The 27,693-nt window shown below is 46.6% G+C and overlaps 1 protein-coding gene across 3 annotated transcripts in view; it reads right to left on the bottom strand.

The window, feature by feature from the left end:
• Positions 1–27,693, bottom strand: part of PEBP4 (phosphatidylethanolamine binding protein 4) — a 248,125-nt gene that overhangs the window by 87,784 nt on the left and 132,648 nt on the right. For all 3 annotated transcript variants that reach the window (XM_027598917.2, XM_027598918.1, XM_027598916.2), the window contains one exon: positions 8,169–8,267. In XM_027598917.2, coding sequence (XP_027454718.1) covers positions 8,169–8,267 — 99 coding nt within the window. The remainder of the gene's footprint in view (positions 1–8,168; positions 8,268–27,693) is intronic.

Raw genomic sequence — 27,693 nt, 5'->3', positions numbered from 1 at the left:
CCCACCTCAACTCTGGAGAGGCAATATGGTGTCATGATCACATGTCTGGGCTCTGGATTCAAATCCCAATCAGCCACTTGGTAGCTGTGAGATCTTGGGCAAGCAGCTCGATCCCTTGAGGCCTTCTTTTCCTTGTCTTTATTCCCTTCCTCTGAGGGCTTTTGTTAAGACTAAATGAGATATTCATGTAAAGCACAGTGCCCCAAACCACATGCTAAGTGAGCAAGTGTTTTTTCTGATTTTCTTTTTTCCTCTTCTCTTTCCTTTTTCTCTTTCTATTCTTCCTTCTTTTATTTATTTGTTTGTTTGTTTATTTATTTTTTGAGAGAGAGCGAGTGAGCATGGGGGGGAGGGGCAGAGGGAGAGGGAAAGAGAGAATCTCAAGCAGGCTCCATGCCCAGCACAGAGCTCGACATGGGGCTCCGTCCCAGGACCCTGAGATCATGCCCTGAGCCAAAACCAAGAGTAGGATGCTTAACTGACCGAGCCACCCAGGCGCCCCCTTCCTTCTTTCATTATTACTGCTGTTGTTAATATGTTACATGAATATAAGCTATGAGAAGAGTGTTTCTAGCCAGGAGAGGACATACGCAGGTGGAAACATCCAACAAGTCCTCTGCTTCAGGCTTCCACGCACGGGGGGAGTTCCCTGGGTCCCCCATGAGTAAGTACTTTCGGTGATAAGAAGCTCCCTCCTCTGTGGAGTATATGCTCAATGCTTAGGCAGTTCAAATTCTTAGAAAGTTCTTTCTTCTATGGTGCCAAAATTTACTACCATGTAGATTTCACCCATTGGTTCTAATTCTGCCCAGGGGAGCACAGCAGGATCACCCTCATCTTCCAGTTAGATTTCTTCACATTTTTAAGGAAGTCTTCAAAGAATTTTTAAAGACAGTTGTTGTCTTCCTGTTCTGTTCCAGCAGGCTAGCCATCCACACCTCTTTCAGGTCCTGCTCACTTGACATAGCGTTTATACAGCTTTGCTGTTCTGTGGCTTTCCTCATCGCTGCTCACGATCTTTCTTAAAATACTGTGGCCAGAACAGAAGACACTCTTCCAGGTGTGGTATGAACAGTGCACCCTAACAGAACTCTCCTGAAATCAACGAAGGATCCCTCGAATATGCTGCCACCAGCCCTTCCTTTGTCTCTTCCGAAGCGCCATGTGCTCAGGGGTGGGGGCCCGAGGCCAGTGGACAGTGACAAGCCCGGGTTCCTTGTGTCTGGGCAGGGTGTCTGGCTCGGTCTTATCCATTTTACAGTGTGGCCATGGAGGGGAGCCACCCTCGGTCCCCATCAGAGATAAGTTCAGAATTGGGTGGACAAGGCTGTGCTGTTCCTTTTGGGGGAGTCCATGGGTGTGTGTGTGTGTGTGTGTGTGTGTGTATGTGTGTGTGTGTGTGTGTGTGTGAGATAGGGTTGGGGGGGTGAGAGAGGATGGGGGGAGAGAGAGGGAGAAAGAGAGAGAGAGAATTTTCTGCCTGATCCAGGAATTCTCCTGGATGGCAGAATTGGTTTCCATAACGACTTTCTGATATAAACATATTTGATAAAAATAAGTTAACAGTGGAGCTGTGGTGGAGCACAGACTCTCAGAGTGCTGAGAGGGAGGGAGAGAGAGAGAGAGAGGGAGAAAGAGAGAGGGAGAGAGAGAGAGAGAGAGAGAGTGCACGCGCACAAGCTCTTCGAAGAACAGCACTTTCCTTTTTTTTCCCACCCTCCTGGTCAGCCTCTCTATACATAATTTCCATAAACCAACTAAAAAGCTTTGTTGACCATATTCCTGTCTATCCTGGCCCCTTTCCTGCTTGTACACATCATATTCATTCTCTCTCTCTCTCTTTCTCCTTAGTTACCTGAAGCACTACAGTATGTATGGGATAATATGATAAATTCATTTCTAATTCACTGCATTATCCCTTGAATATTTTAATGACTCATTGAATGGAGTAAAAAAAGCTATTTCAAATGAACAATTATGCTGCATTAGTCTGAGGGCTGATTATATTTAAACACTGCTCACATGGATAACAGGACACAGCGACCTCAGCATACGAGAGCTAATTTGGCTCTTATCTCCAAATAATTTTACACCGCAAATTACCATGAAAACCTAAAGGGCTTTAAAAACATTCATCAAAAGATAATATTCCACTTTATAGCAACATTTTATTTAAATTATTTTGAATGGGAACGAAGGCATCTCTGGGGTGGGACAATGACAGCAAGGTGGGGACTGTGTGTGATAAGGAAATGGCAAGCGGGTGCTGGCTTGCGTTAAAAAGACAGAGTGAAAGTGTCCGGGAAGACGTGCAGTCCTGACGGGTGGCGGGGGGGGGGCATGGGGGGAGCACACTGCAGGCCTCACTGGCCCTGGCAGACCAGCCCTCTGCCCTGGCTGTGGTCTGGTCCAAGGGGGCACAGGGCAATTCCCAAAGGCCAAATGAGGGGGCCCATCCCCTTACCCCAACTACTGATGCCTCCATGAAAGCGGGTCCTGATCAGTTCAGGTCCTCCAGGCTGGGCCTGAACCCACCCGGATTTGAAAGGCAAAAAGGATGCACTGTTTTTACTGGCAGGCTTGTGTCATTGTCTAGAATTGCAAAGCATGAGTCCAAGAGCCTGAGGGAAGTTGCTCAATTGTAAGTGGCTGCTGTGGTCAGATCTCCAAGTTGGGGGTCGTAGGGGAGAGGATCACATTTACCAAGGTCCTACTGTTCTGTTCAGAGTCAGGAGCCTTAATCTCCTTGAACACCGGGAAAGAGATACTATTATCATGCCCATTTTCATGATGAAGAAACTGAGGCTCAGAGATTCCCATGTGAAAGTGCCAGAGCCTGGAGCCTCCCCTGGTTCATCTGACCCAAAAGTACAGGCCTGGTGTCTGCCCCTTCAGGGTGGCCTTGTACAAGTCTGCTTTACAACCAGGGACCCCCTGCACTCTCCCCATCACCAAAGGCCTGTAGCTCTTTAGGGAGCCTTGCTGGTGTTCATTACCTAAATTAATGGACCCTCACAGTACAGGGCAAAGCATGTATGGACAAGTGTGCAAAGAGCAGAAAAACTAAAAATACAGGTCTAAATAAAGAAATTAATTAATGAATCCCATTTCCTTGGTTTGATCTCTTCATCTGAATTTGTGGTCTTGATAAAGATTGTTTATTCTTCTATTTGTTATCATTTCCTTGCTTCTGAGCATAGATATTAAAATTGGAATATATGTATATTGCATAGTATATATAATATCAGAATATATATAATATTCCAGTATCTCTCACACACACACACACACACACACACACACGTGCATGCACAGTATATTTAAATTTCTACAGGATCTGCTGCTCAGTTTGTTAGGAACAGGATAAATTTGCCGTTTTCTATAGAGCCTCTCTCTAGGGAGTCTTCCCCTTTTTTGCATATGTAATTTCCTTTTCCTGTCACAACCCTGAAGGGTAAGGATTTGTGTCAGTTTTACAGAGGAGAAGCCGCGGTCTCAGAGAGGTCAAGTAACTTTCCTGAGATCGCTCAGGAGTGGAACCGATCATTCAAGCAAGTGTCCCAACGTGTGCTAACTGCATCACTGGAAAGCAAGGGGCTAAGATCCTCGCCCTGTTTATTTGGTTTCCCATTTATCTTATTCACCTAACACACTGAGGGGTCCTTTAAGAAACAACCTCTCATTATGGAAAAATTCAACCCTCATAGAAAAGTAGACAGAATAATGCACTCTTAGAGGTCCTTTTAATTCCGCCCAGAATGGGTTGCGCTTACAGCTGCCAAAGGTTGAGGGCACTGAATGAAAGGGAAACATGGACTTGCCGTTTCGCTTTCTTTCTTAAAACAAAAAAGATATTCAGGGCAAATTTTAGAATCATTGACGGTTTCTAGGAAGATTTTCTTTTTTGGAAGAAAAAAGGTACTCTTGTCTCCTTAATTGTTCTTAGTGTTCTTTGTCACCAATCATGATATTCTTTGTGGAAGGTATTAATATACCATCTTCCTGTGTTCAATATTCCCATTAACAATAAAAAGTCTAATGAAAATATCTGCATGAAAAGCTCTGAGCACTAATTTCAGAGACAAATAGAAGATGAACCAATAAGCTTTTCTTCTGAAATGAATGATGCAAATTAATTGATATCTTAATTAGGCTTTAGCACGAAGATTATTAGATTGAATCAGAACTGAAAAACATCTTAAAGAGAAAGCTGAGGAGGACATGGCACTGAGGGGAGAGAGATGTTAGTTGTCAACGCTCTGTTCGAAATCTCTTTTGTTCAATGAGAGGTTTTTCAAAGAGGGGGCGGAGAAGGAGAGCATGCTTTACCTAGGAGTCCCTGCCTGCCGTGGTCTGGCCAGCGTTGGGGACTGAAGCCTCGTCCTGCCCCTGAGCTGACGGGAACCCACCCCTGTGGGAAGTTCTGCCCTGGGAGAACCCCTGGTGCCCCTGGAATCCCAGCCCTGTGCTGCACCCTCTTCCTCTGCCTCACTAGAGCAGAAGCCCTTGGAAGGCAAAGATTTGCCCTGTTGTGTGTGCATCTGCAACCCCGGGGCCAGTGTGGTGCCTGACTTAGGAACAGTAAGGATAATGCTACAGCCAGGGAGTATATACAGCTTTACTATGTGCTCTGAGTACCGTTCTAAGCGTTTTACTTAAAAGAACTCATTTGAACTTCATAACAACAGGGTGAGGCAGGCACTACTGATTAGCCCCACTTTTCAAGGGAGCATACTGAGATGCAGGTTGAGTATCTTGCCCCCCAAGGTCACATAGCTATACTGGTGGATTCAGATTTGAACCCAGTCGTCCGGCTCCAGAGTCCTTGGTTTACACTTGCAAACAATGGTCAATCCATATTTGTTGAATTCAGCCAACGAAGGGTACCATGAACTCTTGGTTCCTACTGGTGGACTTCTCTCTAGCTTTTGTACAGGTTTCCTTTCTCCAGAGCTTTATCCCACTCTACAGTCGACTCCTGTCGGCCTCTCTTTGGGGCAGGGGGCTGCCGATGTTCCCTATATTCCTAAGAACTGACTGCTGTTTCAACCCAGACAGATGGCCCCCGAATTGTCCCTACTGAGGGGTTCCCGTGGCCGTGGCCCCGCCCACCACCCAATTAGACCCCGGCCCCTACTATCACAGACTGGGTCCCACCTCCGTGGCCACTGCGAATCACAGGGCTATCGTCACTCCACCTCTGCTGTGACTTTATGGCGTGAGGCCACTGACCGTGGAGGGTAGCGATACTACGTAGGGTTTACTCTTAACCTAACATATCAAGGGTTAAAATTACAGAAAAGTTTGAAATTCTTCCCAGGTATAGTTGATTGCCCAAGATAGCATTCCCTGGGGAGGTTCCCTAGCAGCATCTATCCGTAAGAGGGAAGGAGAAAGAGATCCCTGGAGTGGTAGGTGACCCACAGAGACTCTGCTTCCCATCTGACAGAGAGGGCACGGTGGGATGCCTCTTGCCACAGCGGAGTGGCTGGCTGAGACGGGGTGTGAACCAGACCACAGGGTCCAACCACGTGGTAGGGTATGCAATCTGGAGCTTGGGGGCTTGGGCTGAAGACCCAGCTCCACGACCCTCTAGCTAAGAGACTGCATCAGCCAGCCTCTCTAGGCTTCGCTTTCCCGCCTCCGAAATGGGGATAATGCCTACTTCACAAAGCGATTGTAGGGCTCAAAAGGAAGTGTCAGAAGTGATTGTCACTTGAAAATTGCTCCACAGATGGGGGATGACAGCAATGACCAAGGCATTCCGACGATGAGCTCTGTGGTCTTCCTTCAGTTGGCTAAACTCCCTTCTGGAGACTCATTCGCTCCACACCGCTGGAAGTGGTGCCTGGGAATCTGCATTTTAACACGTTCACCCGCGGATTTGAACATGCTCTAATGTCTGAGACCTACTCAGCCACAGCTAACGCCAACACAAAGGAAGTACTGCTGGGTTTGATAAGAGGCTTCCCTTTTTTTTGGCTGAGGTCCACAGCCTGAGACCTAAACGAGCCTGGTTTTATATTGGCCATGCAGCTGGAGTGATGCGGGGGCTGGTGGGCAGGCTGGGTGGGTATAGCTGAGGAGAGCTGCTGCTTCCTGCTGGGCCCTTAGATCAGGGAAAGGGGGTGAAAATGTGCCTGAAAGCCAAGCCTCCTCCGGTCTGAGCGGCAAGGCTGAGGGCCACAGCCGGGCAGGTGGCCCTGCTAAGCTCTGCGGCTTAGCAGTCTTGCCGGCCACCTGCCACCTGGCACCTGCCACCCACTCTGCTTCTCAGCTGGGCTGCTGAGAGCCTGTGTGTGCGCCACGAAGCATCTGTGAGAGACACTGTCCCGAGTGCATGCTGGGGTGAGGGGATGGGCGGGGCAGGGGGCTCCAGGCTTGGAAGAAAGGCAGCCTCATGGCCCCGAGGTGCCCTCGATGCTGAAATGACTCCATCCACCACAGTTTCTGAAGTCTGCCTCAGAACTGCCCCGTAGAACCCTCTTATGGACAGCCTGGTATGTGACGTCCAGAGCAATACTCCTTTCTTGAGAGCTTTGCCCCCTTGTGATGGCCAGGGAATCCCAAATACAGAAAATGGCAAGGCTCTAAATTGGGGCAGGATCCAGTACCTTTCCCTTCTGTGCTCTCAGCTCCTCTCCCTGCCCTGGTGGCATGAAAATCCCCCAGCTCTGCTCCTTTGCATGTTTATGGTGTTTCCAAGGCTCTTCACCAGGCCGAGGAGTGCTTGGCCGGGAAGGGTGTTGAACAATGCCCCTGCTTTCCCTCACGCACTGTCCAAGAAGCCACTGCCAGAAGCGTCCCTGGAGGGAGCCCTTTCCAAGGCCCTCCGTAGCCAGCACTGCCTCTGAGGATGGGCTGTCGACCTGAGCATCCTGTGAAGGGCCTGTGGTCACTGGGCAGGGGTTGGTTGACAGGGTAGCTTCCCCCCAAATCCCCCCAAGCCCCATTCTAGGGGTTGTGAGAGCCCCTGCCTTGCTCAGGAACATCAGTGGCTAGTTCACACTGATACCCCTGCCTCTGATCCATAGCAGTAGAAGGAAAACCAGAAACTCCTTATACTTGTGGTACTATGGTTTCTAAAGTGTTCTCAGGATACTCTCTCATTGGATTATCATGACAACCACGCAGAGGAGGTAACATGGTTCCTATCTTACAGATAAACATGAAACGCCCAGAGGAACTCTGGGCAACTTAATGGTGATCATTGATTTGGGGACCAGCCAAACCTAGATCCAGACTTAGTCTTTCTAGTTCTGCATTCCTACTATCTTATGGCTTGATGCCTTTGCACACTTTGCGAAGGCCATCCATGAGCTCTCTCAGTGCAGACACACGTGTGTGTGGCCAGGGGCTCGTGAGCACAAGATTCAGTGAGGTTGGAAAATAAATGCATACTATATAGTGCACATTAGAATATTAAAAGTTCTAAAAAATCCTTCAGTGAGGAATGGGATTAATATAGTGCAACATGGAGTCTCCAAAACTTGTTTGGGAATAGAACCTTTTTTCCTTCCCCCACATGATGCCTGTTAACAATGCATCAGACTTGTGTTCTTCAGCCCTACTCCAGAAGGGACGAGCCAGACTCTTTCACTATTATGTGATGGCAAAGGGACACAGATGAGGGGAGGCCGCTTGTTTCTGTACAAAGGAAAGGACATCGCCATGCCTTCCCCATGCCCCTCGGCCCATCAGGAGGAGGAGCTCCTGCAGGACTCCCCCTGGCCAGCTCTGCCCCCTGGACTGCACAAAATCACCCCCGTGCCTCCGAATCCAGGCTCCTTGTGGTGGTGCGCTGGAGGCAATTGTTAAATTTTCAGAAAATTTGTGAGTTAATCATTTAAATCATCAGGAACTCAAAACTGGCCATGATGGAAGTATTTACACTACAGAAATCAGCAAACACGACAAATTGGGGCTCTCCTTACCCGGTTTATCCTGAGAGCCCATTTACCTGTGCACCACTGATCCTGAATGTTTTTTGGAATCGTTAGAAAACTTGGAAGGGACTGTGACAGCTGGAGGCAGGGGGCAACCCGACACGGAAGTCCTTGCCCTTCAGAGTCCCCAGCCCTCCTGAGTGAAAGCCGAGAACTACACAGAACAGTCATCCTCCAGCTATAACCCCAAATGAATCAGAAAGTGCCTTCTGGCCTGCTTACCTTTATATCTGTTACCAGCCAGTGTCTCCAGAATTGAGCTTTGGGTGAAGACCTGCTCGGGGCATCTGGATCCACCATCACCAGGATGTAGGTTGCGCCCTGTAACACATTCACCAGAAAGAAATGTAGCACCGTGACTAGAATTCTGACAGGAAAACTGCACGGTGCAGTCTCTCCTTTTATCTCTATTGCAGCCGAGAATGGCGGGTCGACCCCTGTAGCTTCCTACCCAGTCCATCTTTGTTCTCGTGACATTCCTCTTGTGTCACATGTTTACTCGCAAAGAAATGAAGCCTATTAAGTAGACAGCTGAAAAGCTTGGCTTTCCCTTTATGAAGAAGAATAAATCAAACAAGCATATTTACTAAGCATCTGGAAGTCCCTAGCATCATGCTAGGTGCTATGATGGAAAAATGAAATTTAAAACAGGGCTTCTGCTCTCAAGAAGTTTACAGTATGGTTGGAGCAACTTATCCATGAATTCGGCAAACACAAGAACTTAGTTGGCGTCAGGAACGGTACCAGTTGCAAGGAATACTAGGATTCATTCATACCTCAACAAACATTTACTGAACACCTACGGTGTGCCAGAAATCGTTCTATGGGCTAGGCATCCAACAGAGAACAAGACAGTGTGAGCCTTACTTTCAGGAAGCTTTTATTCTAGGGAAGAGACAGAGATTTTTTAAAAATTCAACAAACAAACAAACCCGAACCGCAAGGAAATGTCCAACTGGGATTAGTACTCTGATGAAAATAAAATAGGGTGGGAATGAGAGGGAGCAAGCATTCCGAGAAGAGGAAGCAGCCACTACAAAGGCCTGCATGTGGGAAAGAGTGGGGGTTTGAGGAACAGAAAGAATACCATGTGGCTAGGGGTGAGCAAGGGGAAGAGTGGACGAGGCCGGGTTGGAGCGGTGGGGAGGGGCACAGAAGGCTTTGTAGGCCTTGGTAGACGAGGAGGAGGGTTTTACTCTTAAGTGCAATGGAGAACCGATGGAGGGTTTTAGCCAGCAGAGTGAGACGCTCTGATTTGTTTTTCAAAGATTGTTTTGGTGGCTGGGGGGAGAATGCATGGTTAGCAGGAGGTGAGAGATGGAGCCAGGAGGCCAGTCAGGAGGCTGCTGCAGTAGCGAAGGCATATTGGACTAGAATGGTAGCAATAGAGAGAGATGCAAGGAGGTAGATTGAGGGGAAGTGTTTTTAGGCAGAATCAATGGGATTTGCTGATGGATGGGACCGTCGGGCATTGAGGGGGGGAGGAAAGAGAATTTGAGGATATCTCCTGAGTTTGTGGCTTGAGCAACTGGGTAAATGGGACCATTTAGTGACACAGAAGACCCGGGGAAGAGACTGTTTGAAAGGGGATATTGAGAGTTCTGTTTTAGGCATATTAAGTTAGGAATACTTCTAAAAGTATGCAAGTCAGAGTCTGGAGTCTGGAGGAAAGGTCAGGCCTGGATAGCTAAGTTTTGGAGACATTGACATATAGATGGTCCTTAAATCCATAGACTAATGAGATTCTTCTTGTATTTAGACATGGAACAGACAAGAGGTCTTTTGAACAGAAAAGGGTTCTCTAGAACAGCTAATGTTTAGGAGAGAAGAGAATCTAGCAAAGGAGACTGTGAAGCCAGAGAGGTGGGGGAACACCTGAAGAGTAGGTATCATGAAAGCTGAGCCAGAAAGAGTTTCAAAAAGGAGGAGGTGGTCAACTATGCCGAATGCTGCTGACAGGTAGAGGGAGATGAGAACACAGATGTGACAATGGGATCAGACACCTTGGCAAGACCAGTTTCAGTGGAGTAGAAAGGACTGAGGTTTGCTTGGGATAGGTGGAGATGAGACAGGGGATGCGGAACTGGAGACAGGTCGTAAAGATAATAAAAGAAATTTTAGTGTGAGGTCAGCTGAGACATGGAGCGGCTGTTACTGGGTGGGAAGGAAGAGTAAAGAGATCTTTAAAATTTTTTAAATTATTCTTTTAAGAGAGAGGTGACGTCAGACATGTCTGCAGGCCAGTGGAAATGATCAAGTAGAAAGGGAGACAGAGAGAGGGGACAGAGAGGGGAAAGGGGATCGTTGCAAGAGGCAAGACTCTGGAAAGGTGGGTGGGGACAGGGTCCAGAGCAAAAGTGGAGGGACTGGCCTCTGGGAAGATGCAGAGGAGACAGGCTCAGATGCAGGGCAACCGGAGAACGTGATGGTGAGGAAGGAGGACAACTGTCTTCCGAGGACTTCTATTTTCTCAGTGAATTAGAGGCAAGGTCTAGGGGAAGACGGATTATAAGAAGTTTGGGGACAAGGAAGAAGGGGTGAAATAGTCATTCTGGAAAGTGAGAAATTGAATATAGCATAGGTTTGTAGTAAGGTTCCTAGATAATAGGACATTCCACATCTGTGTGCTTTTAACTGCTCAGGTGCAGTCGTGAAATGGGTGGTAGCTGGGTTTCATGTGGACAGGGCCTCAGACTGGTCAGGATGCAGGATGAGAAGGGAACGGGAGAGTAAGACGTGAGTAAGGCAAATAGAGACAAGCCGGGGCTCCTCTTCATCTGAAGGGGACGTGGCTGTAGTACAACGTGTGAGTGCCTGAACATTTACCAAGTGCTCAGGGGACGCAGAGGTTGGAGCCTAAACCTCTCTACCTCCGGAATCCAGGCTGCCTTCACAGATTGTCTTTTGAACTCGATCTGGAAGAATGAGCAGGGTCAGGAAAGTGACTGTAGGCCAAGGGAAGGGTCTGTGCAAAGGAATGGGGAGGTCTGGGGAATGGCAAGAATCTTGGTGTGCTGGGACACCAGGCATCTAGAAAGGAACGGTAGGTGACAAAGCTGGGAGGTTACAGGGACTAGATGATAGAGAGATTAAGTGTCCTAAGTTGTTTAGAATTTGTTTTGCCACAGGGCCCACTGAAATTGTTTGAATAGACCACTGACATGATTAAGTGTGTGCTTTGGAAAGGCACACGATAAACGAGTAAAAAACTAAAAGAAGAGCAACAAGAAAACAAAAAAGAAAGACAACTGGGATATTCTGAAGAGAGATCACAAGGGCTTGAAAATGCAAGTAGTAGTAATGAAGACAGAAAGAGGCATTTGTACTGTCCAATCAACAGCATGGAGTGACTGGATAGGGCCAATGGGGGAGAGGGAGACGTCTAGGATGACCCTGACATTCTATCTTGGGCAACTACGTGGACGACAGTGCCATGAATATTAGGAGTAACAAATTTGGGAGACCTTGAGTTTGGTGTTAAAATGTGCAGGCAGGGGTGTCTGGGTGGCTCAGCCGGTTAAGCATCTGCCTTCAGCTCAGGTCATGACCCCAGGGTCCTGGGATTGAGTCTGGCGTCGGGCTCCCTGCTCAGCGGGGAGACTGCTTCTCCCTCTGCCTGCTGCTCTCCCCTGCTTGTGCTTATGCGCTCTCTCTCTCTGTCAAATAAATAAATAAAATCTTTTAAAAAAAATGTGCAGGCAGGGGTGCTTTGGTGGCTCAGTCAGTTAAGCGTCCGACTCTTGATTTTGGCTCAGGTCATGATCTCGGGGTCCTGGGATGGAGCCCCACGTTGGACTCTGTGCTCCACGGGGAGTCTGCTTGGGATTCTCTCTTCTTCTGTCCCTCCCCTGCTTGTGCACGCGTGCTCTCTCTCTCTCTCTCTCAAGTAAATAAATTAAATTTAAAAAGAGAGAGAGAAATGTGAGGGGGAACGTAGGATCATATCCCAAAGAGCCAGGGTGTGTGTGTGTGTGTGTGTGTGTGTGTGTGTGTGTGTGTGTGTGTGTGTGTGTGTGTGTGTGTGTGTGAGATTCCAATAGAATCCCAGAAGGAAAAACTGTATAATTGATACTCCCAAGAATAGGTTCTAGCCAAAGTAATAAGAAAGTAAAAAGAAACAAAGTGTAAATACTGTAAAAGAAATAAAACCATCTATCCTCTTTCTGTCTTTTAATTAATTTCTTTTTCTCTTTGCAAGTGCCATGACTGCCTACCTGAGAAATCCAAAAGGCTCAGCTGGAAACAGCTAGATTAATATTCAGTAAAGTGAGCTGTTATGAAATGCACACAAAATCAGTACTTATTAATAATGGCCAGAAAATACTTTTAAAATCCCATTTATAATTGTAATAAAAAATATAAAATATCTTGGAATAGACCTGATGAAAAATCCAAGACTTAGACAAAGAAGCCAAAAAACTACTGATGTGCATGAAAAGAAAACTTGAATAGATGTGGCGACACACTATGCTTTTAAACGGAAAGAACCATTTATAAATATGTTGATATCCTTTAATTAATTAGCTAATTTAACACAAGTCCAATCAAAATCTTAAGTAGATATTTGGGGAACCTCATGGAATAATTCTAAAGCTCTGAATAGAAGAAAAAAAATAATTAGCTGAAGCAATACTGAAAACTAGGGAAATGGTATTGATTTTGAAGATATTAAAACATATTATAAAGCTCCAATAACTCAAACAACGTGGTGTTGATTAAAGAACAAGTAACTAGAGGAAGCAAAATAGAAAATCTAGAGAGAAACTCATGTTCTTAACATATGTGTATTTAATAGATGATCAAGTTCTCATTAAATATATGATACTTAATACATAATAACATTATTTCAAACAAGTAGGGAAAGGATAGATTATTTTTTAAGTGCTACTGAGACAATTGGCTCACCATGTGGAATAAACTTCAGTCTCCATTTCTTTCATATGCCAAAAAATTTCCAGATTTAAATGCGAAAATGAAAAAAAATCTTTAAAAAGTGACTTAATGAAATTTAGTAAATTCCTATAATGGAATACTCTGTTAGAATTAGATCTTTATATTTTAATATGGAAAAATATCTAAAATATACTAGTAAGTGAAAGAAGCTGCCGAATAGTGTGAATGTTATCATTTAAAATGTGCAGGAAAAAAACCTTTATATATCTAACTATATATATATTTATAGATATATTTGCATATGCATAGAAAATGTCTGGAAAAGTACACACCAAACTGTTAACAGTAAATGGCATAAAGGAAAAGATTGATATATTTAACTAGATATAATTTTGAAACTTTTATGACAAAAAAAAGAAAGCAAAATAAAATTCAAAGATAATGCTGGGAGAAAATATTTACAAGATCTATGATAAAGCATTCACCTTAATATGTAAAGTACTCTTTAAATCAATAAGAAAAAGAGTAATAACCCAATAGAAAAATAGATAAGCTACATGAATAGGCATAAATTCATAAAATAAGAAGTACAAATGATCAACAAACATATGAACAAATGTTCAATTTCATTAGTAATCAAAGATATGCAAATTTTATAAAATAAAATCCCATTTTGCCTATGAAATTGACATATATATTTTTTATGTCTATTCCCAGAGTTTTCTAAGGTATGTAGAAACAAGGGGTAGGTTACAAAATCTTATGTAAAATATGATCTCATTGTCTTAGCTAACCAGAAGAGAAGATCAAAATTGTGTATCATACACATATATACCCTTCCACGGAAAGGGGACCAAGAAAATCAGAACTGAAATGTTGACCACCTCTAAGTGATGGGATAATTATGAACTATATTCTTCTTTGTGCTTTTCTGCATTTTCCAGTTTGTGCAATAAAATGCACTGCTTTTACACATAGGAAAAAAATAAAAGATTTGTACTTAAAAAAAGCTACTGTAAGAAGTCCCCAAACCCTCATTTTTTTCCTGGTCAAACAATGCTCAGAGGAATTCTTCTCTATGGCAGCCATCTTTTCTTTCCCATTCCCTTTGTTCACTGCCCCTCCCGGCCCCCACCTGCAGCTCTCCCACACTGGTGTCTGCTTCTATAAGTGGTGAACCAGGAGACTGGTCTCCGTGGGCGAATCCCTGTTGCACGGTGCTCTCTGAGGTGGTTACATCCTGAGGTTTCTCCTAGATCCCCTCCCTGCTAAGCAACCCCATAGCAGATCTCTTCTAATACTCAGCAGGAAAGAAAGGGCTTCTGTGGCAATGGTCTTTAGCCTTCTCTCTCAGTGCAATCAGGGAGCTGGTTTTCAGCCCTTTCAAAGACCCCAGTTGGCAACAAAAGCTCCCTAGCAAATATTTAGCAGAGGTTGGGTGATGTTCAGCAGATAAATTGGGAAACAGGCTATTCAAAAGCTTGGCTCGTAGCTAGACCCCTTGAAGTCTGACCCAGGCCCCCGCTTGTTCTCTGCTGGTCCTTGGAGCAGACAGGCTGGCATAGGGAGGGGTGAAGGAGATGAGCCAGTCTCCGGGCACATGACACTAATGTCTGACCATGGTGGTCCATCCTCTAGGCATAGCCTAAGGAGAAGAATGTGCAGTCAATACTTTCAACAATGGATTTGTCTCCAGAGATTTTTGCCCTTGCCATATGTCTTCTTGCCTGGGACGAAACTGTTTTGTACTTCTTTGGGGGTATCACACTGACCTAATGAATACCAGGCAAACAGTACGCATGAAGCCTTGTGCTGCGGGCTGGGGCTCTTGGCTAAGTCTTTCTCCTCTCTAGCTTTTTCTAGAAAACGAGGGGACTGATAGATGATCTACTTACCTTCAGATTCTAACACCCATTCAGTGGATTCTGAGGTGTCTAGATACCATGTGAAACTAATCCTGCTTAAATGAAGCCAACAGTCCCACTTCAGGGTATTTATCCAAAAGAATTGAAGTCAGGACCTCAAAGAGATGTCTGTACTCTCATGTTCATCCCAGCATTATCCACAATAGCCAAGATGTGAAAAAAACCCTACATGTCCATCAATGGCTGAATGGCTAGAGACAATATAGTCTATACATACAGTGGAGTATTATTCAGCCATAAAAAAAAGGAATTCCTGTCATTTGTAACAAAAGGAATGAACCATGAGGACATTATGCTAACTGAAATAGGACAGTCACACAAAGACCAATACTGTATGATTCAATTTATATGAGGTATCTACAACTGTCAAACTCATGTAAGTAGAACAGAACAGTGGTTGCCAGGGTTGGGGGAGAGGGGAATGGGGAGCAGCTGTTCAATGGGTACAGAGTTTGAGTTATGCAGATATATATGTTCTAGAGATCTGCTGAACAACATTGTGCCTGTAGTTAATAATACTGTATTGTACATTTTAAAATCTGGGAAAGGGTAGATCTCATGTTCTTACCTCAATGAAATTTAAAAATAAAAAAAAGAAAGTAAATCTACTTGAAAAGAGCAGATGGAATCAACGTCCTCGTCAAACATTCTGCAAATCTCAAGAGTTTGATTGTATGCTCTGCTGGTGAGGCCGTGGGGAAGTTTCCTGCATTGTTGTGGGGAAGAAAAGTAGGGGCAATTTACCTCTGTCTGGGCTCAGCAATCCCATTTCTGTGATTTGTTTCCTTCTAAAGATATCTGCACGTTTACGACAATTTGTATGTAAGGTTTTCATTTCAGCTCTAGACAGGGCTGAATAATAATAGCAAAAGTCGGAAATAACTCAAGTGTCCATCAGTGGGGGATTGGTTAATAAACACTGATACATACTCGCAATGGAATACTTGATAGCTGTTAAAAACAATGAAGCTCTCTAAGATCTGTTATGAAAAGCTCTCTAAGATAAATTAAGTGAAAAAAGCAAGATGCAGAACAGTGTATCTAGGAGCTCACTTTTATAGAAGAAAGAGAAAATAAGATATTTCTTTACAGTGGCTTGTATTTTCGTAAACAAACTCTGGGAGGCTACTTTTAAAAAGCCAAGGGAGGACGCACACGGTGGTGGTAATAGGGGCAGACAGGATGGAGAGATGGGACGGCTGTCTCTTGTATATGCCTGTTCTACCATTTTGGTTTTTGAGCCATGTGAACGTACAGTTGACCTTTGAAAAAACACAGCTGTGGTGGTGACCCCTTGTGCAGTTGAAAATCCATGTATAACTTTTGACTTCCCCAAACCTTAACAGCCTCCTGTTGACCAAAAGCCTTATTGCTAACATAAATAGCTGATGGACACATATTTTATATGTTATATGTATTATATACTGTATTCTCACAATAACATAAGCCAGAGGAAAGAAAGTGAAGAAAATCATGAGAGAAAATAAATTTGGGGTAACGTACTGTATTGATCAAAAAAAAAATCTGTGGATTAGTGGACCTGCGCAGTTCAAACTCCTAAGGTTCAAGGGTCAACTGGATGACCTGCTAAGAATAAACTAAAATGGTAAAATAGAGAGAAATGTGTACTAATCACATAGTATTATCCTGAAGGTGTCAGCCTCTAGTCTCTCTCTCACTGGCTGAGAGGTAAAGAGGGATGGCCTTGTCCCTTTGCCACAGGCAGAGCTCTGGGAATCCTCATTCTATTTGTGGAGGGCAGTTAGGTGAAGGGCAATGAATGGACGGGGGCTTGGGCTCCATAGCGCAGGGCGTGAGCAAGGTGTGGGAACCCATGTTAACAAATCATGGTGCCGGGACACCTGCGTGGCTCAGTCGGTTAAGCGTCTGCCTTTGGCTCACGTCATGATCCCAGGGTTCTGGGATCTGGAATCGAGTCCCACATCGGACTCCTTGCTCTGCGGGGGCCATTCTTCTCCCTCTCCCTCTGCCTGCCGCTCCCCCTGCTTATGCACTCTCTCTCTCTCTGACAAATAGTTAAAAAAAATCTTAAAAACAAAACAAATCACGATCCAGATGATGGTGATGACACAGAGGCAGAGTTACATCTGGATTTGTCCAGGTCAGTTTTTTAAAGCAGCTATACTGAAGTATAATTTCCATACTACAAACTTCACTCCTTTTAGGCATACATTTCAACAATTTCTAGTAAATTAACAGAGCTGTGCAACCATCACCACAATTTAAATTTAGAACATTTTTATCACCCCAAAAAGAAACCTTGTGCCATTTACAGTTACTCCCTGTTCTCTCCAACCAGCTCCAAGCAACCACTAATCTACTTACTGTCTTGATAATCTCCTTTTTGACTTTTCTGAACATTTCATGTAGATGGAATCGTATAATATGTGGTCTTTGGTGCCTGGCTTCTTGTACTCAGCATAATGTTTCTGAGGTTCAACTATGTTATTGCATGCCTCAGTGCTTTATCCCTTTTTATTGCCAAATAGTATTCCATTGTATGGATATTGGTATGCATTTCATTTGTCCAGTTGATGGCCATTTGGGTTGCTTCTACTTTTTGGCTATTTTGAAGGGTGTTGCTATGGACATTTGCTACAAGTCTTTGTGTGGATATTTGTTCTCAATTCTCTTGGGAAAATATCTGAAGTGGAATTGCAAGGTCATATAGTAAATTTACGCTTAACGTTTTTAAAAATTGCCAAACTCTTTTGCAAAGTGGTTGCACCATTGTGCAACCCCACCAGCAGTGCACAAGTGTTCCAATTTGTCCACATCCCCAGCAACACTTGTTACCATCTGTCTTTTACACTGTGGCCGTTCTAGCAGGTATCTAGTGGCATGTCACCGTGTTTTTAATTTACGTTTCCTTAATGACCAGTGATGTTGAGCAACTTTTCACGTTCTTATTGATTATTCATATATCTTTGGCGAAATGTCTGTATAAATCTTTTTCCCTTTTTGACCTTTTTTCTTATTATTCCAGAAGGAATTTTAATAGATGTGTCCCAACTGGAGGCTGGGGAAATGGGAGCAGTAGAGAGAGTGGAAAAAAAGGAGGGAAAGTGGGAAGAAGTGGCTATTGACTTTGAACTCTGCTCTAAAGAGCTGTCAGAGCTGGATGGGCCTCATCCTTGAACCTCTGGCTTCCACCCTCAACCACCATCTGTACATGGGGTTGTCTGCTTACTGCAGCTCACCGTGACACCGATTCTTCCCGCAGGGAGATGTCAGCCTCATGGGTAGCCACCACAGTCCAGGTGGGCAGAAAGCACTCAGTGACACGGACTCCCCCGGGCCTAATGAGACAAGTCTTCTGTCCATTGCCCCACTGGCCACCCTCAGAAGGACTGAGCCCCAATCTCCCCTGCCTCCCACCCTGGTTTTTTTCAGCCAAAGCCTCCCCCACCGACCTCTTTCCCAGATACTGGTCCTCCGCCACCCCATCATGCCCCAAATGCTCTTTTCTTCTCTGCCTCAGAACCAGTCCTCACTCTCCTCCACCTCCAGACACGTCCACTCTGCCCTGCAGAAATGCCACTGAGGAACACGCATCTCCCCTCTGCCCTCTGTCTCCCCATGAATCGCTCTACTTCTCTGCCTTTGCCTGGATCTCCCCTGAAGGGCCCCAGCCCCTGAGCACTCTCCAGTGCTGGTGTGTGTTCTCTTGCGCCCCACAAACCCCAGGATCAGGAGGCCAGGAGGTGGCACTGCTCCCTGTCACCACGTCCTTCTTTGTGGCTCAGGCCATTCAACCATACATCCTCTTTCCGGCCTGTTTGCTGTCCCCTATGATCTCATGGTTGCTCCTGCTCATTCGTCGAAGACGTTGGCACCTGCTCAGTCTTCTTGTCTTCCCTGCGCCCCGCTGTCATCCCAGTGACTTCAGCAAACATGTGGAATACCCGTCCAGCACCACGGCCGCTCTGGCAATCTTCTCTTTCTCTGTCTCAACCAGCAACAGTCACACCCTGACCCTCGTCATCCCAAACTGCTCCATCTCCAAAATTCACACGGATTCTGGCTACAATCTCCTTTCTGTTCAGCTTGCTTCCTCAACTGAGCCTATCACGACTAGTCTTTGACCTCAAGGGGCCTCCTGACCATAGGTGACAGTGCTCCCTCCCTCCCTGTCTTCCCCCCTCCCTGTCCACCAGCTAGCTCCCTGCACTCGCCTGCTCCCCGCTTCACAGGCGGACTGCACATACCATTTCCTTTTCCTTACTTCCCGTTTACTCTTTCTAATTTTTTAAAGATTTTATTTATTTATTTGACAGAGAGACAGAGAGAGAGAGAGCATAAGCAGGGGGAGTGGCAGCAGAGAGAGAAGTAGGCTCCCCACTGAGCAAGAAGTCTAATACAAGACTTGATTCCAGGTCCCCAGAATCGTGACGTGAGTCGAAGGCAGACACTTGCTCGGCCTACTTGTGCTCTCTCTGTCAAATAAATAAAAACCTTAAAAAAAAAAAAACCTTACTGAAGTATAGTTGACATACAGCACTGTATTAGTTTCAGGTGTACAACACAGTGATTCAACAGTTCTATACGTTACTCACTGTTTGCCACGGAAAGTGTTGTCACCGTCTGTCCCCATACAGCGACATTATGACAGTGTTGACTGTATTCCCTGTGCTGCACTTTCATCCCTGGGACTTCCCATTTGCTCTTTAACCCACTCTGCCCCCTCGCTTCTGCTACAGCCCTTTGCTAGTGTCCCCAACTCCAATAGGCACTGTCCAATCTTCATCAGACCTGGCATCTCCCTCTGCTGCACTTCCCAAGGCATTTCAATGCCTTTTGTGATTCCAGGCCATTCTCTTCCCCATGGCTTGTTTTGCTCATAGCTGGATCCTAGGCTCTCTTCATCTGTTGCTCCTACCTCCTCCTCTGGAGCCTCCAAGCACAGGCACATTTATTCTACCACACCCAGCTCTCCTCTGAGCTCCAGACCCTGTGCCCCATGACCCACGTCTCTCCCCGTGGAGAGGAGAGGAGCACCTCATGCAAGTCCTGCTCAACAACACCGGCTGGGCTTCCAGAGTTTTCTGTTTCCACAAATGAAGGTACCCCATCTGCTGTTGCAAACCAGAAGCCCAGGAGTCATGTTCCAATCCATAGCAGTCTTATCAATTCTGCCTCCCAAGCATCTCTCAAGTCCGCCCATTCCACTCCCACCCTCTACCACCGCCATGTCCACCCTGGCTACCGACATCTTTCATCTTGTCTATTATAACAGCATCCTAACTGGTTTCTTCATATTCACTTTGACTCCCTAATCAATTTCCCACCTGGATCCAGAATATCTTTTCAAAGCACAAGTAAGATCATGCTATCCTGGTACTTAAAATCCCTCACTGGTTTTCCATGCATCCTTACTGTGTTCTATAAGGCCTTGAAGAATCTGCCCCCCTGCCCACCTCTCCTTGTCATTTTGTGGACGTGTCCCTGGCACTCACAGGCCTTCCCTGTTTCTAGGGTTTGCCCTGCTCCCTCCCACTCACAGCCTTTGCATATGTTCTCTTTCTGTCTGGAATGTTCCTTACTCCCAGCCCACCCCCTTTAATCTAGTGAACTCCTCTTCATAATTCAGAGCTCAGTTCTGGGTGACTTCTCTAGAGAAGGGTCCCCTGACCCCTGTGTTCCATGTTAAGTTGCTTTGTGAAACATGCTCACATTTCCTCCCCTCAGACATTCATTTCAGTTTACAGTCAATAATCCATTCATGGGCATGAATTTTGGTTAAGCGTGCATGTCCCCCACCAGATTATACCCTCCCTGGACAGCAGGGATGGTGTCTGTTTCTCCTTACCATTATATACCCCGTTGATTATAGCATGCGGCACATAGAAGACACATGATAAATATTTTTGAATGAATAGATGAAACAAACATTGTACCTGGCCCAGGTGGTTCAATTGTTTATTTGTTGGTTGGTTCGTTGGTTCATTCATTCATTCATTCATTTGGCAAGCACTGACTGAGTTCTTATCATGTACTAAGCACCACGAGAGGGGCTGAGGATAAGAGGTAAGAGGGACACGGCCTCTGCCTCTGAGGAGACCGTGGTCTAATGGGGACCTGGATGCACTGGCAAATAATGCGAGGACCAGGCACAGTGCCAGTGCTGCAGGAGCCAGTCTGAGGAGGTGACCAAGTCTGCCTGCGCTGACCAAATAAAGCCTCCCAGCAGCGTCCTGGTGAATGGAAGTCTGCCCAGGAGGGAAGCCATGCCAGGCAGAGAAACAGCACACACAAAGCCACAGAGATGTGAAAGGGAGCCCAGACTCGTTGTGTGTCTGGAGTCCAGAGTCCCTGAGGCCGAGGGGCTGAGGCCTGGAGGGGAAGCAGAGGCAGCCAGCAAAGGTGGTGAGGGAGATGGGCAAGGTCGTATGTGCCAGTGAGGTTGGTGAATGCGGGTGTGGGGGTGATGTGGCCAGACACAGGTGTTAGACATGGCATTCCTGCAGGTGGTGGGGGGAGGGTGGATCCGAGTGGGCACAGTGACAGCTGATCACGTGAGCAATGGGTCACATGGCTCAAGAGTGGGCATTCCCAGAGTAGGCCAGCGAGCCACACTCTCTGTAGCGCAGATATTCCGCAGGGAAAGAGACTGATGTGGGGCTGCACCCTTGAGTCTCAAGGTCCTCTCCCTCCGCCTTGCCATTTGAGGAGTATGTGTGCCTGCCTTTCCCAGAGAGGAGGAATGAAAAGTATTAAGACAGAGTATGACAAGATTTTGGGAGATAGTCCCGAGTGCCGGAAGTACTGAGAAGGCGGGGCTTATGTTAATCATGTCTTATTTTCTGATGCTTTAACATCTGAAGCTTTGCTGATCCTGGAAGAGGCAAACACTGGAGACAGCAAACACTCACCTGACAGCACGCTCTTCAGATGCAAGCCTATCAGTCCAGAGCTTATGCCCTTCATCACCTCCTTGATGGAGCTGAGCCACTATCCCCTGCCCTACTCATCCCCCGGCCTGGGACCAGACAACTAGGGGCAGCTCCTATGCCCCAGACCCCACTGGAACTATTCAGACTACCCAATTCTAAACCTGTCTACCCTGATTATCCTCCCTTGCCCATTTTTTTCCCCCATGAAAATCACAGTAAAGACTCTCGCCCATGTTTTCTCCTCACTCCTTCTGCCTCCTGACAGACCCCGGTGCTTCCCCACGTGGCCCTGTGTGGTGTGCCCTGACTCCTGTCTCTAGGGATCTGTGAGTACAAACTCCTTCCTTCGTGACCATCATTTCCATTTGCATGCCTTACCACACCTGATTAAAACAAATCCCAGGTACATCTTAGAACAGGGCCCTTGACTCCTCGGCTCAGATATCCAGCAAGCCCACTGGAGACTACAGCACGCTGGGGAGTAACCAGCATTGCATCTCTCTCATTTTCAGATATAATTATGGAGGTGGCTTGCTGCCTACAGCACTCACTTGTCCTTGAATGGGAGATTGAGCTGACCTGATACGATGAAGTTTCATGGTCAAGTTGAGTGGAGGGCTATATTCTCCAAGGCAGTAGTTCTTACCCAAGGGAATATTAGAGTCACTAGGGGAGGTTTTCAAAGCTACCAAGGCTGGACTCTTGACCTAAGGGGTCTGGAGTGGGGCCAAGACACTGCTGTCAATTTGGAAGTTTCCTAGGTGACACTAAGGTAGATTTAGGGGTGAGAACTCCAGGCCTAAATTCTGGTGTCCCAGGTCCCTGACCAAAGCTGCCACTGACTAAAATCCTGGTTTCCCGCCTTACTTTAGTGCACTCTCAGAGAAGAGTGGGTGCCCTCTACATAAAGAGGACAGGCCCCCCCTGACCTGCTGGAGTCCCTTGTGCCTGGGGCCCTGCAGATTAAGGGGCTCAAGCACCAAATTGAGAAGCTGAAGTCACAAACACCAGTCACCCTCTGCTCCCACTATTCATTATGATGTTGGTTGGAATACAAATTTAGCCCATGGTGGGTTGGTTGTGTTTGAACCTCCCCCACAAAGTTCTGTATGGGAAATCTAGTTAAGAGCCTTCTTCCTGGGGGAGGTTGAGTGTAACAGCTGCTCCTCACCAGGGCTGATGGTCCCGCCAGGATGCAGTCTGGGTGTTGCCCCTTGAGCCTAAAGCCTTTCATCCCCCGGGAGCAACTCACATTTCATGCTGGCATCCAGAGGGACAGCCTTTCTCTCCATCGCTGCTGACAAAGATACTTCCTGAGCTATGTGCACAGAGGCACCTCAGCCTGGGAACTAGGGCTCATGTCATGCTTTGACACCATTTGGAAAAGATGTTGTATCTTCACTATGGATCAGCTGTCCCTCCTTGCCTTCCTCTCCTGTAGAGGCTGGGAAGCTACAACACTGGACTTCCCAGTGTTTCTTTCACCAAGTGGGGGCCATGTTCTGACCAAGAAGATGTAAGAGAAAGTCCCTGGGAAGGGATATCTTCCTGAATAAAAGGCACAGGCTCACTAGGAGAAAACACTTGTTACCTTTTGTCTCCACCCATTCCCCTTCCTCCCCGCCTGGAATGTGGATGTGATGTTGGATGGGTAGCAGCCATCCTGTGACAAAGAGGGAAAAAGCATGAGGTTGAAGGCCTGTGTGGTAAGGAGGGTAAAACAGAAAGATGGAAAGAATCTGGGTCCTTGTGCTGTTGAATCTGCCTGCATCTGCCAGCTCTTCAATGTGTTGCAGAAACAAATAAACCTGCTAAGTTCCTGTGGTGGGGAATTTTCTTCCTTTGGCCCAAACACATTCCTACCTGACACACACATCAATTTTCTGTGCTGTTTTAAAAGTGAGTGTCAGAGGCATGATCTTCAACAAGGCATCTTGATGTTGTACGAGATAAGTCAATGACAGAGGACCTGGATTCTAGCCCCCGCTGCTCCATGTATATGTTTGGGGGCAAGTTATTTACTCTTACCCAGGTGCAGTTTATCGATCTGCAAAATGGCAATAATATGTGTCTCACACAATGGGGGTATTCTAAAAATAAAGTGAGTTAAAAGCGTGAAAGTATTTTTAAGACTGTGAAGCAATATCCCTGGGTCAAGTTTTGTTATCACCAACAAATGGCCTCAGTGTTTGTTCCTAGTGGTCCCTGGAGTAGCAGTTACCTTGGTAGGCACAAGACTTCCTCCAAAAGGCCCATTTCCAGCTGCCTGGAGCTGGAGAGACAGAGCTCCCTGGCATCTCTAGTCTAGCCTGGGGCCACCGGGGCGTGCTCAGATGCAGCCCTCCTTCTCTCTAACTCGCGCTCTCTCCATGGCCCTGGAGAGACTAAGTTTGTCTGGAAATGGGACTGATTACAGAACCCTGAGATATTGGGAGGAAATGGGGGCAGAGTTTCCTTTACAGCAAACCTAGCCAGCAACTGTCCAGCATCTCCATGGTGCTCCCAGTGATGGATGTCCCTCAATCCCTGGGACGTGACTCATTCAGGTATGGCTCAGCTTGTTAGAGAGGGCTATGATGTCTCATGGAGCCCCCAAATTGCCCCTTAAAACTCATGCTTGATCCTGTTCTTTCTTCAAGAACTGCACAGAACGAGTCCTGTCCTTGCACATGGTGGCACTTCAGACATTTGAAGGTGGTTATCATAGCTTCACAAATCCCTTTTGTTCAGGCTAAAGGTCCTTTCCTTCAACTGGTTCAGCTACCTGGGGCTACATCCTACACTGTCTTTACAAAGATGCCCTTGAATCGTCCACAAAGTGACAAGGAGACAGACATGTAAACAAACTACAACACAATGTGACACGCTGGCTATGGGAACACAGGTGGGGAGCAAATACTTCCATGCAGCATGGGGCCAGGTGGAGGTAAGCCTGCCTGCTGGGGGTGGGGATTAAGGAAGAGGAATAAAGGATGCTTTGGCAAGGACTGAGTGCTGGGGTCAGAGATCGCAAGGGACTTGGGTCCCCCCAGTCAGTGAAGGCCAAAATTTCGTGTGACTGGGGTCACATTCCTGGAAATGGGGCCACTGCAAGTGAAACTCCTCTAAATAGAGATTAGCATTCTGAGTGTACCACTGGAAAAACAAACAAACAAACAAACAAACCCCGAGGCTCAGAAGGATTCAAGGATCTGTCTGAGGCAATAGACTTTAGGGATGTGAATCCTACTCAGTCGCTATGTGACCTTGGGCATGTTGCCTAAACTCTCTGGGCCTCAAGTTCATTATCTATAAAATAGAGATAATAATAGTGCTTTTCTCTTGGATTGTTATACACATTGAGTGAGCTAATAAATGGCTCAGAATAGTGCCCTGCACATGCTAAGTGATCAATAAATGCCAGTCACTGTGAACAAGTGAATGGCTTCTCTGGGATTAAAAACCATGTCCCTGGTCTCCCAATTCCACCCTCTCCTCCCTTCACAGAAGGGCAGGCACAGGTCAGAAGGCGGAGGGACAGATTCAGGGCTGACTTCTACTTACGACAAGACGGTATTTATTTGCATGTTGCGGATTCGTCCACACCCAGGTCTCTGGACACTTGTGCAATCTAAAACACACATACTACAAAGGTGTACTTGTTGGCAACATGTTCCAGCATCACTGAATCAAGTGCCTTCTGCCACTGCACTGCCCAGTCCTCTAGGGATGACTGTCCCTTCACAGCAGCTGCCTGCTCAAGATGGCTGGGGGAGGGAGGTTCGCCTGGCTCACGGGATTCTGGCTGTGTGCCATGAGGGGCACAGGCAGCCGAGCAGTGAGCTCAAGTCCTCGTGAGTTCACTGTACTCTCTCCACCCCCCAAAGCCTGTGCTCTGATCTACTGCAACTTTCTTGTCTTAATAAAGCTGAGGAACTTATTTAAATTTCAAAGTCTCACATGCAGCCAAACAGGCACAGAAATCACAGCATATCAAGCGATGAATTGAGATACAATCCGATCCGCACGGCATGGGAGGGAGAAGAGGAGACGGAAGGAAGGGAATGGGAGAGGAGAGCTCAAAAGCAACGCTGAGTGTGGATCATTTCTTCAATCTAATTCGTTATCAGGGGGCTATCTCCACCTCCAAAGCTACATTCAGGTCTACCCCACTCAACAGATCCTCCTCTGACTTACCTATTTCTGTGAATGGCACCGCCATTTTGTCAGCCACCAAACTCAAAACATGAATCATCTTTTGGCTCTTCCCTCTCCAGCCATGCCCAGTTCTTTTTGATTCCCAAGTTTAGGGCTCTCTAGACTCCATTCTCCCCTCTCCTCATTCTCTTTGGCACCCGAGGGTGAGTCTAGACTTGCTCCTGCCTCTAATATTTTGACAGTCTCCTCACTGGCCTTCTTACCCCTCTAGTCATTTGCGGCTGACTTGGTAAACCAGTTGTCTGGAAAACAAACAACCGAAAACAAAGCCTGACTGGCAATGCTCCCACACTTCCATGGGTAAATATTCACACCATGGTCCATCCAAGCATCCCAGTTACCAACGTGAGGCCACAGCATGTGGAGTTGGAAAGAGCAGCCTGGAATTGGCTCTTGCAAGCACACGACTGCCTGACAATCTAAGGAAGAGCCTGCCTGGCCCAGCCCACCACAGCACTACACGTGCCCACGAAGGCTGGGGGTGCTTCCGATCGCAAGTGTGACTCTTGCTTCCTGGCTTCGGTGCCTTTATTTATACTGGTCTCTCTGCCCATCAGAAACTCCTTCCCATTCTTTAAGACACTTCTCAAGTGCTACCCATCTCCTCTAGAAAGACTTCTTCTGAGCCCCTTGAACCAGACAAGATGTCCTTAGTATCGGAACTCCAGTAACATTTTGTTTGTACCTTTGTGCGGGACACTTATCACGGTCTGCTATGTATCTGGCTCTAGGTGGGCTTCTCTTGGTCCCTCTTACTAGATTAGGATTTTCTCGAAGGTAGGGACTAGTGTGTTTTGGTTGTTCCTGAAGTGCCTAGTATATTTTCTTGCACATAGTAGGTGGTCAAGAAAGATTTGTTGAAATAAATGGACCCATTTCCTATGCCAGGATGGCACACTCCTTATTTTTCATGAGCTAGAAGAATGAAAAGATTTCTGAAAAGATTTCTCCCCAAGCCCTTTGTACTGCTGGCCCTGACACTGTGTCACTTCCCGTGGAGCCTTTGCCTTTGTCTCCCAGCCTCGGCCTGGGGAAGCTGAAGCCTCTGTTTCCTGAGCCAGGCCTCTCACTCACACATACCTCCCAGGATGTAAGATCAGCTCAGCCAGACCTAATGCTTCCTCCCAAGAGCTGGTTGGATTGGCTCCTGGCTAGGGTCGGCAAATGCAGCATTTGCCTAAAAGCTAGGCCTGGGCCTAAGCTGACCTAGGAAGCCTTGGCAGTGGAAACAGAGCTGGGGCCATTCTGCCAGGCCTGGTGCCGTGCTGTGGCTTGGCCTCTTCTGCTCTCGGCCTAAGCAGTCGCCAAGGCCCCTAGTGTGAAGGAATTTGAGTTCTAACTTTAGGTGGCTACGTGGCTGATGGCTGTGTTTGTGAATATCTCATTCCTACTTTGGTGGCCCAGCTGGTGGGAACAGAACGGGTAGTCATGGGACTGTCATCATGTGCTGTCCAGGTTAACATGTAGCATTTCTATTACTATTAACAGACTTTCTGCTCCTCACTCCATCTGTTCTCTGAAATAATTGCAGTTGTACAGACCATGCCTTCGCTACAGGCAAGCTCTGGGGAAGAGGATAGTGCTTTTATGAGAAAAAAAAAAGTGTTAAAAAATAACAGCAAACATGAGAAGAGAGTGGGAATGAAGCTAACAGCAGGTTTCCAATTTCTTTCGGATTCCGGCCTGCAAAGGTGGCGTTTTCACACTTGTTTGGGGTGACCAAGCCCAGCCAGATGGGGGTGAGTGGCTGGGCTGGTGGCTCAGCCTTTTGGAGGTAGTGTTGGCCACCAGGGGATTCGGCCCCAGTGGAGGTGGGTG

The sequence above is a fragment of the Zalophus californianus genome, chromosome 2 (assembly GCF_009762305.2).
Source record: "Zalophus californianus isolate mZalCal1 chromosome 2, mZalCal1.pri.v2, whole genome shotgun sequence".
Lineage (NCBI taxonomy): Eukaryota > Metazoa > Chordata > Mammalia > Carnivora > Otariidae > Zalophus > Zalophus californianus.
The sequence above is the reverse complement of the archived record's forward strand: the minus strand, read 5'-3'. Positions and strand labels throughout refer to the sequence as shown.